Source organism: Talpa occidentalis, unplaced genomic scaffold, assembly GCF_014898055.3.
Source record: "Talpa occidentalis isolate TD23 unplaced genomic scaffold, MPIMG_talOcc4v2.1 talOcc4.7, whole genome shotgun sequence".
NCBI classification, from domain to species: domain Eukaryota; kingdom Metazoa; phylum Chordata; class Mammalia; order Eulipotyphla; family Talpidae; genus Talpa; species Talpa occidentalis.
Genome location: NW_023605083.1, coordinates 126,382,177 through 126,401,144, shown reverse-complemented (window position 1 = coordinate 126,401,144; position 18,968 = coordinate 126,382,177). Strand labels below are relative to the sequence as shown.

Sequence of the window (18,968 nt, the reverse complement as noted above, 5' to 3'; positions counted from 1 at the left end):
CCGGTTCGATCCCCGGCTGCTCCCCGGCCACGGGAGGAGGGTCCCGCATGGCGCGCAGACCTCTCCTGCCGCCCGCTGCTCCCCTCAGCAGTGTACTTCGTCACTCTGCCTGCTCTGCTCCCCGCTCTGGCTCTGGTGAATTCTCTCACCCTCCCGCGCTTCTCACTGTACCCAGTGCTTGTATAAACAAACAAACAAATAAATAAATAAACATGCCTCTATTAAAAAAAAAAAAAAAAAAGAAGTGCTGAGTGGGAGCAGAGCTCCTTGGATCTGATACGAGAGATGGGGGGAGCCCAATAGCATCAAGAAACCACCCTTCTGGAATATTTGGCCATTGGTAATGACAATCTTCCAGGTATTTGTGGCATTCTTTGCTAGACTCCCTGCTTTGGATGTGACTCTTCACCAGACCTTCCCTTCCTTATGGAGATGGTGTTGCTGGAGCCTGCACTTTGACATTAGACCTGGATTAAATCCAGTCTACTGGGCACCTATGACATCCTGTAGGCTACCTGACATCTCTCTGCCTCAGTTTCCCCATCCATGGGTTTAACACTGCCTCTTCATGGGGTATAGTACGATCCCGATGAGCTATTCTATCTAAAGAACTTTTCAGTACTCAGCCAATGATTTTATTTATTTATAAAGATGTTTTCGTAAATACAATCGTGTGATGAAAAAGATTATTCTTTCTCGCTCTGTGTAGAGCTCCACAAATTTGTTACATTCGGTTTTCCCAAGGCTCACTCCAGGCTTAAGGTCTGCCATTATACAGTTTGATGGATTGCGTCAACTTCGGCCTTTTTTTGTTCCTTGCTTTTATAGATTCAGATCCAATTTCCTCTCCTCTCCTCTGTCATTTTTCTAAGTCTCAAAGACCCGAATCTTTTTTGTCTCTCTCCTAAGCTTACCATTAAAATCGGCTGTCCGGCTCCAGCCAGGCAGTAGCCCTCGTATTTCAGAAGTCCTAATCCATCTTCCTTGCACGGACAGGGGTTTATTTGGCCTTTTGTTGCTTAATAATATTAATACCATACACCAGGACCACGCTTTAGATTTTCCATATCTGCTGTTGCGTTTACTCTCCCTGCAATGTCGTGGAGTGAGCAGGACAGGCCTTGTCATTCCTCCTGGGGGCCTGCACCCTTCCCAAGGTGGATTTTACAGATCAAGACACCATTTGGTTTGGAAAATACTGGAGAGAGTACAGCTCAACAGGCTTTCAGGCCTTTAATGTATTTAAGAGCAATGTGATTCTCTAAGAGGGGGTGCAGTGCTCCCTAGCCCTTTACACCAGAGTCCTTTTTCTAGAATATTCCCTGGAATCATAGCTCATGGAACCCATTTGGCAAACACTCACGGGGTGTCACAGAGAAAGGTCCTGAGGATGAGGTAGGGTAACGTTCAAATTCAGGCACCCCTCCTGCTCCCTTCCTAAGATTTCTTCTACCATCATCCCTTATACCCCTGTGGTTCTTTCTCCCTCCCCCTTCCTCTTAACCTCAGAAACTCCCCTTCATTTATTAGTGTCTACTAGTTGATATAAGTATTTTGCTTTGTCAAATTATCTGCTATGTAGGGGCCTCCCTGGTGGCACAAGGGGTTAAGTCTCAGCACTATGAAGCTATTCACAGCCACTGCTGCATGAGTTCGATCCCTGGCCAGGGAGCTGCCCACATGGCGCGGCAGACCTCTCCTGTCTCCCCTGCTGCTCTCCTCAGCAGGGTAGTTCAGCAAATCTGCCTGTTCTGCTCCCCACTCTGTCTCTGGTGAATCCTCTCACCCCCTGCACTTCTGGCCTGTACCCCAGTTCTTGCATGCATAAATAAATAAATCTTTCAAAAAAAAAAGTATCTGCTCTGTAAACATCCGATAATTGTCTTTGTCACTTTGACTTGGTTTACTGCGGTGATGGCCTCCTTCTTCATCCCTTCTGCTGTGTATGGTAACATCCGTCATTCCTTAGGGCTGAGTGGTCTCGGCGGGCGTGGTCTCAGACTCTTAGCTTCTCTCTGGCTGATTCAGAACTGGTTCCTGCCGGTGGCCTGCATGGAGCAGGCAGGGGATCAGACAACCTGACGGCGTGGGTTTCAAAGGCCTGTGAACTTGGGCTGTGGTGCACTTTATTTACTTCCATTCCTTCCCCGGGAGCCCTCCTTCTCGGTCCCCTGGCTGTCCCCATCCACTGCCTCTCCCTCTGGATCCTGCTGCTTCTGCCAGGAGGCAGTTGAACCTCAGAGCCTCGACACAGAAGCAGAGGTCTACTGATCCACTCCTTCTCCATGCGCCTGGGGCCTGAGGGCAGATCTCTGCCACAGCCCCCATCACTTTGCTGTGACATTGCTTTGGGACATCTTGGTTCTTCTCCAGATTACTCTTCAAGGGCAGTGTTGTGTTCACTATTTTATCTCATGTTAGACAACGGCTTGCTGAATAAATGAATGAATGAATGAATGACATTACTTCACCGTGACCTGGCGTAAGGGAGCTGGCCTTTATCCATCCATTTAGCTGGGCAGGGCAGGCTTTAGTTACCGGAGTCCACCTCTGTCCTCCCCCAGAGCCCACTCTGCGCCAGTGGATGCGGCTGCAGGCCGCCCACCCCACCCTCCGGGAAGATGAGCGCCTGCGGCAGGAAGGCCCTGACCCTGCTGAGCAGCGTCTTTGCTGTCTGTGGCCTGGGCCTGCTGGGCATCGCCGTCAGCACTGACTACTGGCTGTACCTGGAGGAGGGGGTGATCCTGCCCCAGAACCAGAGCACGGAGATCAAGATGTCCCTGCACTCGGGCCTGTGGCGGGTCTGCTTCCTGGCTGGTAAGGGCCCCCGGGGTGGGGAGCAGCCCCAGAGCCTCCCCAAGAGATGCCCTGCTTGGAGGAGACCACTCACACTGGGCGATCCTCAAGGAAGTCCATGCCGGTGAGCTCTGGCCCATGCTCCCCGCAGCGGCCAGACGGAACCGGTCCTGATGCCACACGCCCATCCGAGCCAGCCCCTCGTCCCTGGGCCTTTCCACCCAAGAGACGAGTGTAGCCACACCCTCCCCCACCCGCCTCCAGGGCTGAGTGAGGGTGCCGTTGCCGGGATCCGAAGACGCCCCACCATGCCTGAGCCCCTTGCATTCCCCATCTCAAGCCCACCACACTGCCAGGGAGGACTCGGTACTCTTTCCACTCTGCACACGAGGATACAGGGTTCAGGGAGGCGAAAGAAGTCTCTGACTCACTATCACTTGTATCCACTGTTCAAAGGGGTGCACTCAGCTGTTGCTTTGTTCTGAGGCCATGAAACGATGCAGAGAGCCCAGTGCAGGCGCTGCCAGCTGTACAGGATGGTGTGGGCACCGGCTCCATTGATCTGGGTCTCCCGCCAGCGCCCTAGTGCCCCTCAGACGCCTTGGAGTTGCTAGCCAAGTGCTGTCCCCTCCCACCCTGTGCCGTGGTCCACAGCCAGCCTGCCCAAGAGGAGCATCTCCGTGCCCTGCGGGACTGGCATCGAGCCCGGATTGGCCGGAATTGCCACAGATGGTCCTGGGTCTCTCTTGAAAGGCCCTTTATCCTACATGTGCACTGGGCAGTGGGAGCTGGGCCTCCCAGCTTCATGGTGTGACTTTGCAGGTTGGGGGTGGCAGTTGCCCCCCCACCAGTATTTGGCAGGGGGGAACCACAGTCTGGTCCCCGGGGAATTGCTGGGGGTGCTTGGGGTGCGGCATCCGACCCTGCCCTCACCTCCCGCTGCCTGGGCCGTGTGGCATCCGTCTCTGCCTCAATTTGTAGCAGAGTTTAAAGCCACGAGGACTGACCCCCCAAAGCTAAGCCAGAGCTTTGGGGCTTCTGCTCCATGACACCCACACTAGGGAATCCAAGCTAGCCGGGCCCCATGATCAGTCCAGTCTGCCCAAAAGCTCCAAGATGGCCCCAGGCCATTTACTCCACCCTGAGCTGCAGGGCCGATGCCCTTCACGGGACCCTCAGCCCTCCGTCCACCTTCACGCTGGTGAGGAGAGAAGAGAGGAGTCAGGATGTGCTCCCAGCCCTGTGTGGGCCCCCAGCCGGGAACGGGACCCCTAGGGTGGCATCCACCCACATGCAAACACGCACTGGGTCACAGAGCATGGACGCACCTGGAAAGGCCAGGTGCGCGTGCTGACTCCGGATCCACGTTCAGGAAGGACAGACATGTCAGTGATTCTTGTCTTCGCAGGTGAGGAGCGGGGGCGCTGCTTCACCATAGAATACGTGATGCCCATGAACACCCAGCTGACGTCTGAGTCCACCGTCAACGTGCTAAGTAGGTGCCTCCAACTTCCCAACCTGGGCCGTGGGTACCCGGGCCATGGAGTTGGACACAGCAGAACGGAGTGGAGGGAAGAGCCGGGGGGACTGGCTCATTTCTCGAGAACGAATACCCTCCACTCGACTCGTTTGCTGGTCTGAGTCCCCAGAGCTGTGTATCAGTCATTTTCCGAGTGGTGGGGACAGGCTGCTGGAGTCTCCATGCTGGGGGCCCGCTGTGAGAGGGGATCATGCCTTCAGGCTGCTCTCACAAAGTACCACAAACCGGGTGACTATTAAGCAACAGAGATTTATTGCTCTCAGTTCTGGCCACATGCTGGTCCAGGCCCTCCTCACAGCTCCCTGCTGCTCTCTTCTCTCTCTGTCGTCTCGTGGCCGAGGGGGAGAGAGCTCTGCGAGGTCTCCTTTATAATAACACTAATTCCATGCAGGAGGGTTCCACCCTACGACCAGAGCACCCCCCCAATAACCATCATGGTGGGTGTTAGGACTTCAACGTATAAAGGAGGGGTGATGGGGGGATACAAACATTCAGACCAGAGACCCAGGAACTGACCCAAGGTCTCTGACCCCCATAGAAACTGACTTCATGACCTTGAACTCAACATGCTTGGCTCTGACCCCCAGACCCAACTCACAGTGCAATGCTGCAACTCCCCACCCCACTCGCTCAAGCACACAGCCCAGATCCACAGGCCAAATGTGCAAAATCCACTGCAAATGTGCAGTCCCCAACAAGACTCCTTCACACACACACCAGGCAGAGTCCTGAGGTCCTGGCCGCCAGCATGGGTTGGGTTGGACACATGGCTGGGTTGGGTCAAATGGTCAAATGCATGATTGAGCTCAGTCTCTAGCCACCCTCTCCCCAGAATCAGGCCAATACCATGGGGCTCAAGACCCCAACCCTCTAATCAGAGTTGACCTTTCGGGCCCCCCTTCCTGAGTCACTCCATTGGCATAAGCTCAGGTGTGTGGGGGGAGCTCTGTGAACAAAAGCTGCTCCCCTCACTTGGGAAACCCCAAGGATTTAGAAGTCATTGCCCAGGAACCAGGGACAAAGACTAGACAAATCCACAACAAAACTGCTCCCCAGAAGCCACAGATTTAAGGAGAGACCAGGCTCTTCCCCCTGCACCCCCAGAGTGACTGTGCCCGCGAAGGTGGTGACTCCCCTGGGAGAGGGAGCGAGAGATGGTGACCAGCGGCCTTCCATGGCTGCCCATATTGGCAGCTGATTAGACTTTCTGGAGGGCACAGTTGACGCCCAGAGAAAGCAGAGGCCCCGAATACATTGGCATTTAAAGTCAGACACCCCAGACAGGAGCCCTGCCAGCCCTGGGAGGTGCCAGCCACCCACGGAGGGATGGAGCCCAGGAACCCTGCAGGCAGGAGCTTTGGGCACCAGCAGGCAGACTCTGCCAGAGACTCATCTCGGGGGGCTGAGAAGCGAGGCCACTGGAGGCTGACAGTGTCCTTTTGTCCCCTCGGTTAGAAATGATTCGCTCGGCCACGCCATTCCCTCTGGTCAGCCTCTTCTTCATGTTCATCGGGTTCATCCTGAGCAACATCGGACACATCCGTCCCCACAGAACGATACTGGCCTTTGTCTCTGGCATCTTTTTTATCCTCTCGGGTAAGTAAATTTGTCTCAGGTAAGTCTTCTTCTCACACATTCTGGGCTTTGGACATTTGGTTCCTCAACAGCTCTGCTGTGCGAATTCCTGGTCATGGGTGCTCAGCCTCTGGCACGGGGCCCAGCTGTGTCGATGACCCTTGCAGAACTGAGTCACGTGGAAGGAAACTTCTGATGACCTTGGACCCGTCCATTACCTCTGGAGGGGCAGTGAGCCTCCATGTCCTCCAGGGCAGAGCTGGACTGAGCTCAGGGTCCTGTCCTCCCTCTACACCATCCCCACCTCTTACTTTGGCAAGGACTATGTGCTCATAAGCACAACCAGCCTTTGTCAGAATGACCCCTCACCCCCAAGCCCTCAGCCATCCTTGGGAGACTGCTATTGTCCCCTTACTTCCCTGGCACAACCCCTGGTCCAGGTCCCTTGCATGGGTCTGGTTCTTCTGGACCAACTCCAGGCTGTGCCTCATCATTCGTTCATTGATGAAACCCACCAGATCTTGTTCTGGGATCCAGCATCTCTGCCCACAAAATGACCAGCATAATGGGAGACAGGAAATAAAGCAGGAGTATGAACACAGCAGGAACACAGCAGTCAGCAAGGAGAGCAAAGGGAGCCAACAGCAGTGATTGAAACTCATATCAAAGGTTGGTCAGGGCAGGTGACAAGGAGGAGATGTCTTGAAGAATGAGTAGGACTTCAGTAAAGAAGTAAAGTGGGGTGAGGTGGAAAGGGAGCCTGAAGGATAGAGAGAGTGAAGCTTTGGGTAACCCAGCCTGATGCAGATGAAGTGATCAAAAGGAGTGTAGAGTGAACAGGGAAGAGGATGTAGAGGCAAAGGCAGACTCTCTCCTTCAAGGTGACCTTTTCATGAGGGCCTTCCTTTGGGAGACAATAGCTCAGAACAAAGGAGTCACAGAGCATGTACTTTAGGTGTCTTGGATCCCTGGACTTGGGTAGGGGAGGACTCAGGAAGAGATGCAGAGGAAAGATGGATGGATGGATGATGAATGGGTGGATAGGAGGGTGGATGAATGGGTGGGTATCAGGGCAGATGGATGTACAGGTGGGTGGATGGATGGATAGATGATGGATGGGTGGAGAGGAGGGCAGATGGAGATAGGTGGGTGGGTGGATGGATGGATGGATGGATGGATGGATGGATGGATGGATGGATAGATGGGCGTGTGGGTGGGTGGGTGGGTGGATGGACAGGTGGGTGGATGGATGGATAGGTGGGTGTGTGTGGGGGTGGGTGGGTGGATGGATAGGTGGGTGGGTGGGTGGACAGGTGGATGGATGGATGGATAGATGGGTGGGTGGGTGGGTGGGAGGATAGATAGTTGGGTGGGTGGGTGGGTGGATGGATAGATGGGTGGGTGGGTGGGTGGGTGGACAGGGGGATGGATGGATGGATAGATGGGTGGGTGGGTGGGTGGGAGGATGGATAGGTGGGTGGGTGGGTGGGTGGATGGATAGATGGGTGGGTGGGTGGGTGGGTGGACAGGTGGATGGATGGATGGATAGATGGGTGGGTGGGTGGGTGGGAGGACAGGTGGGTGGATGGATGGATAGATGGGTGGGTGGATGGATGGGTGGGTGGGTGGATGGATGGGTGGGTGGATGGATAGATGGGTGGGTGGGTGGGAGGGTGGATGGACAGGTGGGTGGATGGATGATGGATGGATGGATAGATGGGTGGGTGGTTGGGTGGATGGATGGATGATAGATGGAAAAAGGATAATCAGCTCTTGGGCACAGGTTATCCATCCATTATTTATTGAACAATGCAATGTCCTCAGTTCACACTCTGCCTGGTGATATTTCCACCTAGTCTATGAGGTACAGATTTCTTTACCTTTCCATGAATTTCACAATAATTAGGATTATACAGTAACTTTGAGGCACCTGAGCATTTTCCCCATGGGCTACGGGACTAGAAATCTCAGACTGACTGGACCCCATGAAACTGTTTTAATGAAAACAAGAGCGAGCATACAAAGACTCACACGTGTTACGTGCCAAGGAAGGCTTGAATCACACCTATTTTCCTTTAACACTCATCCTTTAAGATGCCTGGGTGCAATGATGTGAATGGAATGAAACCTGAACAACTCAAAGCTGAGTAACTAATTATGTCCTGATTCAATTACAGTCACTAATTGACAGGACCGCTGCCCGAGGCCAGCACTGGCACCACAGATGTTGGCATCTGGGCCCCACCGCACTCCCGGCTTAACGCTGGCCAGAATCTGTGTGAACTCTGTTGACCTGCTGACCTCTGCTACCCACTGACCTCAGTAGGACCACACCCAGTGCTGGGTGGGCTGCATAGACCACTGGAGGCCCTGGTCGCCTCTTCCCCGGGGAATCTAGTTTATGCCCAGTTTAGCAAAAGGTTATGTGCTTCCTCAGTGATTCTCACCCTTTGGTCATGTCAGTGTTGCCTGGGGGCTTTGCAGATCATAGAGGGCCAGGCGACCCGGCCCCAGCCCAGGCCAGGGGACTCAGATGCCGGTGGGTGGGGCTCAGGCACACATACGTCTGAAGGTGAGTCTGGTGAGCACCACCTGGAGTGAGAACAGGGGAGCTTTCTACCTGCAACTATCTGCTTTCTAGAAGGGAATGGACTGAACAGGGCTTTCAGAAGGAGAGTCCAGCTGAGAACATAGTCACCCCAAGGCCAGAGCTTTCTTCCTGAATCCAAAGGGGAGGTGGGCACCCCATCCGCAGACTCCCTGGGCCCTTCTCTGAGTGCCTTGCCTCTACCTAGGCCTGTCTCTGGTCGTGGGCCTGGTGCTCTACATCTCCAGCATCAACGATGAGATGCTCAACAGGACCAAGGACGCGGAGAGCTATTTCAGCTACAAGTACGGCTGGTCATTCGCCTTCGCTGCCATCTCGTTCCTTTTAACAGAGGTAAACCCTTCCTGCAGGCTGGGGCGGGAGGGGGCGCTGCCCAGGCTCAGCGGCGGGGGCAGGGGGAGGGCACAGTGGACCCCCACTCGACTGACTTTCTTCACCCCGGGCTATGTCGCTCTTACCTGCACGTGTCCCCTCCTTGCAGGAAATCCAGGGGCCCTGCTCCTGTCCCACACACCACCACTCCCCCTCCACTGCCCCCCGGCTGTGCAGACCTGAGCTAGGCAGGAACCAGGCCAGGCCTCCCTGCTGAGCTCTCCTCTGCCCTCCCCCCACTGCAGAGTGCTGGGGTGATGTCCGTGTACCTGTTCATGAAGAGGTACACCGCAGAGGACATGTATAGGCCTCACCCTGGCTTCTACCGCCCGAGGCTCAGCAACTGCTCCGACTACTCGGGCCAGTTCCTCCACCCCGACGCCTGGGTCCGAGGCCGCAGCCCTTCGGACATCTCCAGCGACGCCTCCCTGCAGATGAGCAGCAACTACCCAGCCTTGCTCAAGTGCCCCGACTACGACCAGATGTCCTCCTCCCCGTGCTGAGCTCGCCGCCTCCCTCCATGCGCGGTGGACAGACAGGCGGACAGCCCTGCCTGTGCTCCCCTGCCGGCCCCTGGCTGAAAGGCCCAGGCTGCCCCAAGCTTTGCTGTAGCTACCTGACCCTTGTTGCCCCCCTGCTTCCCCCAGAGGCCTTCTGCCCGCCCTAAGGTGGTGACAGGAGGCTGGAGCCAGCAGGCAAGCTGATTGGCTGAGAGCCCGAGTGTGGCACACACACACACACACATACACACACACACACACACCACTTGATGCCAATCAGCAGTGTCTTGGGAAGCCAGAGCTTCCCCTTTCCTGGGAGAGGTGGGTGTCCAGCCGTGTGCCCACCCCTGTGCTCCCAACTTCACGGCGCCAGGCCAAAGCCACCTCTGAGATGCCATTTCTCACACAGACCAAGCTGGACTGCATGCTCCAATGCACCTGGGCCTCACCACATTCCCAGCCTGGCCATGGGGCCAAAAGGCAACTCTGATAGGGAAAGTCTGGCTGGTTCAGAATCCTCACGCAGTGCTCCCAGTGCAATTATTTATCTGCTTCCTCACCTGAATCCCGCCAACACCTCGTGTCTGTGCTCTCCAGCCCTCCACCCCACAGGCCGAGAATCTTCCCAGCTTCTGCTCCCAGAACTCAATGACCAGACCTCAGTCTTTCAGGGGCTGAGTGTGAGTCTGGGCCCACCCTGAGGAAGTCACAAAGAGGTGTTAATGGCTGACGATGTCTTAATACATATGGCCCCTTGGTGACACTTTGAAAGGGGCCTTTAATGCCTTAACCCAAAGAAGCGACTCTGACCATGAGAATTTTAAAATTTGGCTGGTCTGTTTAATATTATCAGGCCCTGTCAGGCCCTGATACCATTCCTGTTCATAGGAGCAACATGTGCAGTGCAAGGCCCTGAAATCGAATCATGTAGACCGATGTCTGTTCCACCTAAGAGGCTGCCTGGGATTTGGAGCTAGATTTGCCGACGCCATCTTGAGCCTAAGACAGCCAGACCCGGGATGATGCAGTTGCTCTCCTGAGGACCCCGTGAGCCCTGGGGCCAGCTTGTTCCCACGTAGGGCTGCTTCCTGAGTTTGGGAACTACGTTGGCAAATGGAAGCCTCCAGGCTATGAGGCAGTACAATGCCCACAAGATGCCCATTGCCCTGACAGGAAACCTGAGCTGTGGGTAGGAAGCACCTTAGGGGAGTCCATGAGGGTGTGGAAGGTCACTGACAGATGTGGCCTCCCACTTTATGGACCTCTTCTCAGCTTGTACATTTCAGGGTTTGCAATTTTGAAGGGGAACCACCTCCAGGCAATCTGGGGTGCACTTCTGCCCAGTCAGCTTTTCTCTCTGCTCCTGAACTCAGCTGTCTGTGGGTTCTGGCTGCACCAGCCACAGTGGGTGGTTCCCAACTTCCAGTGCCCCGGAAAGCACTACAGAAAATGCACTCCTGGTAGGTTCCTGGGCCGGTGCCCCCTCACAAGATACCACAGGCCAGGGGCTTAAACAACACACTTTCATTTTCTCATGGTCCTGGAACCTAGAGCCTGAGGTCATGGCCTCGCCTTGGCCAGCAGCTGGCCTTCTCTGGGTGTCCTCACGGGGTCATGCCTCTGTTCGCATGCTCACCTGTGCCCAGATGCCCTCTCAGGAGGCCGCCCAGCTCACAGTATCACCTGTTTAAAGAACCTCTCTCCAAATAGCCACATTCTGATGTTCTGGAGGGTTTCACCATAGGAATTGGGGGTGAGGGAGTGGGGAGCAAGGGCAGCTTGAGTAGCTGGGTTATTACGTTTGTTTCTGGGCATGATAAGAGGGGAAGAGAGGAGAAGCCCTTTCTGGGCCCAGTTCAACCACTAACTCAACGTGGATCCTCAGGCAACCGCCTTCGTCTGAGGGGCTGGACCCAAATTACTTCCAAAACCCCCACCCCACACACAACCAACTCTAATGATTCCGCCTCATGGAGAAAGTTCCAGATTGCTCCCAATGTGACTTTTCACCCTTGCCAGCAAACCTATAGCAAGTATAAAGCCCCAACTTTGTGCTCCATTGTGCTTTCTGGCTACTGTGGACAGAAAAATACAGAAACCATGTTCCCCGCAGCGAAGAAGTGGGTGAGCGAGGCTGGAGGTTCTCCAGACTGGACAGGGGTTCAGATGGGCTCAGCTCCTGTCTTTGTCAGTGTAATCTGCCCCCGAGACCACCTTCCTCCTGACACACCCGTCCTCTGTCACTGTGTCCCTGTGGCAGCTCGTTTGTGTGCACACGGGAAAATAGAATCCACTCCTAAGTGCAAGATGCCAGCTGTCCATCCTTGGCCGGGCCTTTCTCGGCCTGGGCGCTGAGTTGCTAAGTCAGGCTTTGCCCCTGGGAATGTGAATTGACGCTTATCTTAGGAGTGGGGTCTGGGGCATTTTCTACCTGCCTGGGGGAGCGTGGCTGTCTCCATAATTGTGTAACTGTCACCATTTTTTTCCTTTCTATAAATTAATCTCAGAACTGAGGCTTATTGGCAGCCTCTCCACAATCACAAGGTTTTTATCAAACATTAAAGTGTATAAACTCAACTCAGAAATCATAAAGCAGGGCTCCTTCCTTAATACTCTTTCTGATCGCTTATTTCCTCGAGCAGTTAAAAAAATACATGGATGAGTTTTTTTAATCATTCTCAAGAAGTGGGAGAGGGAGATGAATACCCAAAATCTGAGGAATTATGGCATAAAACCACTTGGGGCCACCAGCCATTGGGATGTTGGTTCTGTCCACTCATCGCCCCTTCCTGCCTGCAGGGGTGAGGCAGTGGTCATCCCTTCCCCCTCTGATACACACAGATCACATGGTGGCCTGCCAGGGGTGACCTGTCACCAAGGCTGCACATGGTGCCGAGGGGCAGGAGCCAGGGCAGATTCACGTGTGACACCATGCGGTATTGCCAAGGACCCCTTGTGGGGGTAACTCCACTTCCTCCCTAAGTTAAGTGAACTAGAGAAATAAACAGGAATACATATCTAGAAGAATTTTTTTTATTATTGCTTAAAGATTTATTTCTTTATGCATACAAGAGCTGGGGTGCAGGCCAGAGGTGCGGGGGGTGAGAGGATTCACCAGAGACAGAGCGGGGAGCAGAACAGACAGACTGACTGAAATACACTGCTGAGGGGAGCAGCGGGCGAGTCAGGAGAGGGCTGCTGCACCATGTGGGTCAGCTCCCTGGCCGGGGATCAAACCCGTGCTGCAGTGGCTGTGGACATCACATAGCGCTGAGACTTAACCCCTGCGCCACTTGGGAGGCCCTAGACAAAAATCTTTTAAGAACTTGGCTGACGCGCTGGTGGAGGCTTGGCAGGTCCTAAACCAGATGCAGTTCAGGTCCACAAACTGGCCGATGCCCTTGTTCATGGGACGTCCGTCTTTGCTCTCGCAGGACTTCCACTGGTGACACGAGGCCCACTTGCTTTACTCCAAGTCCCTGATTTAAATGTTAGCCTCATCCAAAACCACTTTCATAGAAACGGTGTAACTGAAAACCTCGGCCCATGGTCCAGCCAAGTCAAGACATAAAACTAACCATCACAAGTGGATACAGGGCAAGGAAGGCAGGGGAACCTGCATTCTGCCCTAAGAACTGCGGGGGTGGGGATGGGGCACGGGGAGAGGAGTCAGCACATCCAGGCCTGGAGCTCTGCCCCTCCTCAAGCTGCCCCTCCTCAAGCTGCCCCTCCAGCTGAGACCCGGTCAGTGCACGGAGCCCTCTTGCTCCAGTCTTGACTTGTGCCCTTGTCAGCGAAGGCACCTCATGTGCAAACACGACCCCTGGGAAGTGACCAGCCTCCAGAACAGACACTCGTGCCTTGAGCGGGCACTGGAGTGGGCGGACCAGTAGGTTCCACTGAATGTGCTTTTGTGCAGGACCCAGGCAGGCTGGGACCCCGCCCTCACTGCAAGTGTGGGCTCAGCCAGAGAGGCAAGGCTCAGCCACCTCCTGCAGGCCCCACGCCCCCAGGGGTCCGGGGAGCAGGCTCCGAGCACAGCCAAGTTGATTCAGAACCTGACTCCGGCTCAGGTTCCCACTGCCTCCAGGGACCCTGGGCCCTGCCAACCCTCCCCAGGCCTCCTCCGCTTTCTCCTGGGTAAAGGAAGGCTCATCTCCCCATCTGCTGTGGAGCTGGATTTTCTGCCTGGGTAGCCCTGCCTTGGGAATTTGAATTTGCAGACAACAGGCCCTCTGGCCTGCTGGTTCTGAGGTGACAGTGGACCCACCGTCAGAGGCCTGAGCACCCTCAGGAGGCTGCACCACCTCTGTGTGTTGCCAGCAGTCTGGGGACCCCGGTCAAAAAGTGAAAGGGGGGAATTGTTAGGGGGAAGTGATGTCCTGAGTTAATCCCATACAGGCTTTGTGGACCCCACCCCCACTCCAGACTAAAGCCATCAAGACTCTGGGAAAGACAAATCCCATCACCACCAAGGGAGGGTGGCTGGGACCTAAGGGTGGAGTTGGGCAGCCAGGTTGGATATAAAAACCAAACACGTGGGCCTTGGGCTCTCTCTGGCTCGCGATCGCTCGCCTCCTGGCTTCACCGCTCCTGGCTGGCGGCCAACTCTGAGAGCGCCATTTTGGGATTCCTGATCAGCGGATTGGGTAGGACGCATTTAAAACTTTGTCTCCCACTTTTCTCCCAGAGCTGTACATTTCCTCATTTCCCCTTCCCTTTGTAAATAAACCTTTTATTAACCTTTCGCGTGTGCCTGCAGTAGAGCATTGGTAAGTCCTTTTAAGCGCGCGGGTGAGGACCCACAGTCAGGCACCCCGTTTTGTATCGGGGTTGCTCTACAACATAATGAAGGGTTAGGTAAAATCGCCTCCAGGAAATGTCCCCAACCCTAAAGGTTTTATGGGCAAAACCCAGCTGAACTTAAGTGATGGGCCCCTAGCTCCTGCCAGGGGTACCCAAATGATGCCCCAAACAATGTGGAGTTGAGGTAAGAAAGGAGGACCCCAGGAAGAGAGGACGTGGTAACAGGGTGCAAATGGCAGCAGGAAGCTGCCTCGCCCTTCCTCTCAGCCCCAGGGGAGGCGGGAGGGGAGTGTCTCCATCCCTGTCTGCCCCTCAGGCAGCTTTGTGGGAAGGGAGGCCCAACTCTAGGTTCAAGAGCAATTCAAGGGCAAGAGGCACTTGGCCAGAAGAGGCTTCAGGGCAGAAAGCTGCCCCAGGTGTGATTGTCTGTTGGGACGTGGAAGTTTGTTGGAAGGTGGGAGCTGGGTGAGAGGAGAGAGTTGATGGCTCCCTGGGAAAGCTTGTCCCAGTACGATTTTACCTAACCCTTCACTATACAAATGAAAAAACTGGGGTCCCCAGACTGCTGGCAACACACAGAGGTGGTGCATCTTCCTGAGGGTGCTCAGGCCTCTGTCTGTGGGCCCACTGTCGCCCTGGAACCAGCAGGCCAAAGGGCCTGTTGTCTGCAAATTCAAATTCCCACGGCAGGGCTACCCTGCACAAGGAGACCTGCTAGCCTCAAATCAGCATGCAAGCCCCTGGGGTCACCTCGGGGGAGGAGCTGCGTCTCTGCCAGGCCAGCCTCCTCAGCCAGCCTCCACTTCCAGCCCAGCCTCTCTGGGCCAATCTAGGGCACTCTGGGGGTCTCCGGGTCTCCAGCCACAAGATGGCCACCACCTTGGTGCTCTTCCTTAGGGAGGAGTAGACTGAAGTGAGGCCTTTGAGGAGGATTCTGGTGGTGCTGGTGAAACAGGCCTTCTGAGGGCCTCCCAGGTGGCGCAGCGGTTGAGCGCTGGGTTGCGAAGCTGCCCGCGGCCTCTGCGGCGCCGGTTCGATCCCCGGCTGCTCCCCGGCCACCGAAGGAGGGTCCCACATGGCGCGCAGACCTCTCCTGCCGCCCGCTGCTCCCCTCAGCAGTGTACTTCGGTCCTTCTGCCTGCTCTACTCCCGGCTCTGGCTCTGGTGAATTCTCTCGCCCTCCCGGCTTCTGACTGTACCCAGTGCATGTATAAACCAAAACAAACAAACAAACAAAACAAATAGATAAATAAGACATGCCTATAGAAAATTAAAAAAAAAAAAAAAAAAAAAAAAAAAAAAGAAACAGGCCTTCTGGGCAGCCTGGGGCCTCAGAGTCACCATCCTATGACCCAATCTTAGCCAACTCATGTGGCCTGGCCCTGCCTTCCTCAGCCCTCACCCTGCTCAGGGCCTGGGAGGGGGGTTCCCCCACCCCCTTTGTGCTCTCCTCATCACCAGGAGGAGCAGGGTTTTATATGAGGCGGGGAGGGGACTGTTAGGGAGGGGGCTGGAATTAGCTGATGCTCCATTGACCCAGCCCTGAGTGCCTCCTCTCCAGAGCTGATGCAGGCTGGGGTCTGGCTCATTCCCTGCAGCAGATGGGACACTTTCAATAGCAAATACTAATTTGATTCAAATTGCCCTGAACAATAAAAGTATTTGTTATATTCACATCAGGAAGGCCAGGACTAGGTGTGAGTTCAGGGACTGGCCAATTCAGTGACTCGGTGATGCCCTCAAGGACCCATGTCCCTTCCATCCCCAGATTGTGCTGTCCTTGGGTTATGGTGGCTTGATGGAGGCTGGTAGCAAGATGGCGACTGGTAGCAAGATGGCGGCTGGGACTTCCTTGGGAACAAATACAGCTTTCTTGGAAGGTTGTCCAGAGGACTCTATCTCATGCCTTATTGGCCAAAATGAGTCATAAGCTCCATTCCTCAACCAAAAAGCTGGCAAGGGGGAGGGGAAACCAACTGCTCCAGTTATCTAACACTACTTAACAAATTGCCCCATACTCAGTAGTCTAAGACAATCGCAATTGTATCATTATCACGTCTGTCAGGGGCTGTCTGGGTTTAGCAATGTGGGTTTCACTCAGGATCTGTCTGGTGACTGGAGTCAGATAGTATCCGTCACCTCCAAGGCTTCCTTACTCACTTGTCCAGCAGAATAGAAGGGTAATATTTAACTGAAGACGGTGGAGGCTCAGGCCACCTCCTCACTCCACCCCAGCCCACACCAGCCATCTCCCTAGACATGGCGTCCAACCCTTGGGCTCATGCCCAGTCTCTCTGCCCAGGGCCCTTTATCTAGTGAGCTGGTATTCCCCACCCTTGAGAAAGAAGACAGCAGGGCTCAGTACTTGGGAGCCAATGTGTTCTTTACCTCACCCACTGTCAGGAACAAGGGCTGAGCTTCTGGCCCGGAGAAGGCCTGATGGATGCTTAGAAATGACCTTGCAGTCTCAGGGCTGCGGCTGCAGAGTTTAAACCAATTGTCATCACTGATCTTTGAATAATTCATCTGGCACTGAGCAATTGGAAAAAGAACAAGGCTTGAGGGCTTTGGAGGTTTCGGGTCAGACAATTAAGACACCATGTATCACCGGCGTCTCTGCAGACTGGACGTGTGTCAATTTTTGTCTAAAATCCACCCACACTCGCACATCCTCCTCTTACCCTATTTCAAACACAAGAGAATCTGTGTGAAAGCACTATGGAGTCAATTTTTAAAAAATAAACTATGTAAAGTCTTCTTTGGATGAAGTTATTTTTATCAATAATAGCAAACAGACTAAATGAAACAAACTCCACAAGAGGTTTTAGATAAGGACCATATGCTAAAGCCAAAGCAAATGTTGGTGCCCTAAATGATGATCAAGTTTCCTTGGTTTCCTGCAAGGTCAGGCATAGGTGTGGGTAAAATGGACTTGCCATAGTCAGTTGACAGTTTCTTGTGTCAGGTTAGACACCAGAACTTCAGCTTCAAATCCAGCGGGGGGCATCATCAGAAACTGCCGTCATCAGGACGTCTGGGAGGCCTCTTACTTCGGGTGTTTTGATTATTTTCAGGAAGCTGCCAACACCAGGTGGCTCTCCTCTGTGAAGTTACTGACAGATGCGGGCCAGGTCCAGCATTTTATCGGTGGTTGCAAAATGCCAATGTCGTTGTGTCGCCCTTTCCTGGGGGACGGGCTGGAACACACCTGTCCGGACACACCTCCCCTTACCGGTTCTCTGTGCAGGTGTGCAGCTGCTCGCGCCCTGTCTTCGAGGCGCACGTCCCCAGGGGATGAGCACTGGAGTTACTTCCAGCGACGGCATCCACTAGCCACACCGCGCTCGGCAGCCCTTCCTCTTCACTCATCTATGATCCTCATTTCCGAGAGAAACTTTGAGGCCCTGTGAGCATCATTATCCTGCCTGGCCTCTGCGCTTTCTCTGTCCCCGGTCACTAAACATCACAAGCTCTCCTCCAAGAAGTCCGCCCTGATGAAAGGGCTCAAGGTTGGCCACTTCTCAGCTTCTAGAAAGCCACTCCCAAGCAGGACTGGGACCATCGTGTTTTCCCAGGCCAAGGGCAACCTTGCCAGGAGGTGACACCCCCACCCCCCACCCCCCACTGCTCCCGCCCCTGCAAGGAGAGGGGCCTTTCCTGGAGCCCCCTCCAGCTCTGAGTCACCAGCTCCCAAGCCTCAAGCCCCACAGGAAAAATGCAAATGGGTTCTGGTGATTCGGGAACTCACGCCACCTCTGCGTGGGGGAGGATGTTATAATATCAGGCTGTCGCCAAATGAACGTTATTAAACAAATGCGCAAAAATAGCAGCCGTAATTACTCCTATGCAGCAGCTCGAGCTGAGCTTTCCGTGCATTTCTGTGCCCCCTAAACACAGGGCTGTCGCTGCTCCTGCTCCTTTGGCCCTTCCTCCTTCCTGCTCCCCAAGACGGTGCAGAGGTAGGAGCCCCATGCGAGCTTCCAGATCCCCATGGTTTCCTGGGGAAGGAGAAAAGGACGAAGCTCAGATTCCGTCAGCACCTCTGACATGCGTGCAGGGCCTGGGCAGGTGGAATCCACCTATGCCCAGGACGGACGAACACACCACTCGCTGCTGGCCCCTGGGGTGGATTAGCAAAGCGAGTCCCAGAGAGGCCGCGTAACTGCCCAGTGGTCACCGGGCTTGTAGCTATGAAAGCCCAAGTTGGACCAGTTGCAGCCCTTATGCCCTGTGCCCTTTGCCAACGTTCCTGGAACCAGCCATCTCCCAGTCTCCTCCCATTCCCTGCAGACACCTCACATCACAGCCCCTGTCCGCGCACGCAGCTTTGAGCTCTATCTGTCACCACAAGTTTCGTGTCACCCGACTCAGGCCCCAGGGCCAGGCTGGGGGGAGAGTCTCCCCCAGAGAGCAAAGCAGATGACACGGAGGAGGGAGGGCCTCAAGGAGAGGCGGTCAGGGGGATGCTTGGCTGCACAGAAGGCCAAAGGAGCAGGAGGGGGCCCACCACGGATCTGGGCAGAGGCCGGCTGGTCTAGGCGCAGGTGCGCCCTGCAAGCTAGGGGCGTCCTCACCGCAGCAGGTGGGTCCTGCGCCCGCTGCGCCTCCACCCCATCCATCCAAACGGAAGCCACGACGGCTACCTCTGTTATGAGCGTAATGCATCACACAGCACTATATAAAAGGGGGGCACACAGCCATTGAGGGTCTCCCCAAGAGCCAAGCATGGGGGATGAAGACCCAGTGGCCAAGCCCAGCTCCTGCTGCTCTG

General features: G+C 54.8%; 1 protein-coding gene across 1 annotated transcript; it reads left to right on the top strand.

Moving 5' to 3' along the window:
- Nucleotides 1–2,608: 2,608 nt before the first annotated feature.
- Nucleotides 2,609–12,259, top strand: CACNG5 (calcium voltage-gated channel auxiliary subunit gamma 5). Its single transcript, XM_037494340.2, has 5 exons — nucleotides 2,609–2,817; nucleotides 4,205–4,291; nucleotides 5,792–5,932; nucleotides 8,707–8,852; nucleotides 9,137–12,259. Exons 1-5 carry the CDS (start codon nucleotides 2,622–2,624, stop codon nucleotides 9,392–9,394), a joined length of 828 nt encoding a protein of 275 aa, XP_037350237.1. The 5' UTR covers nucleotides 2,609–2,621; the 3' UTR covers nucleotides 9,395–12,259.
- The last annotated feature ends 6,709 nt before the right edge of the window (nucleotides 12,260–18,968 follow it).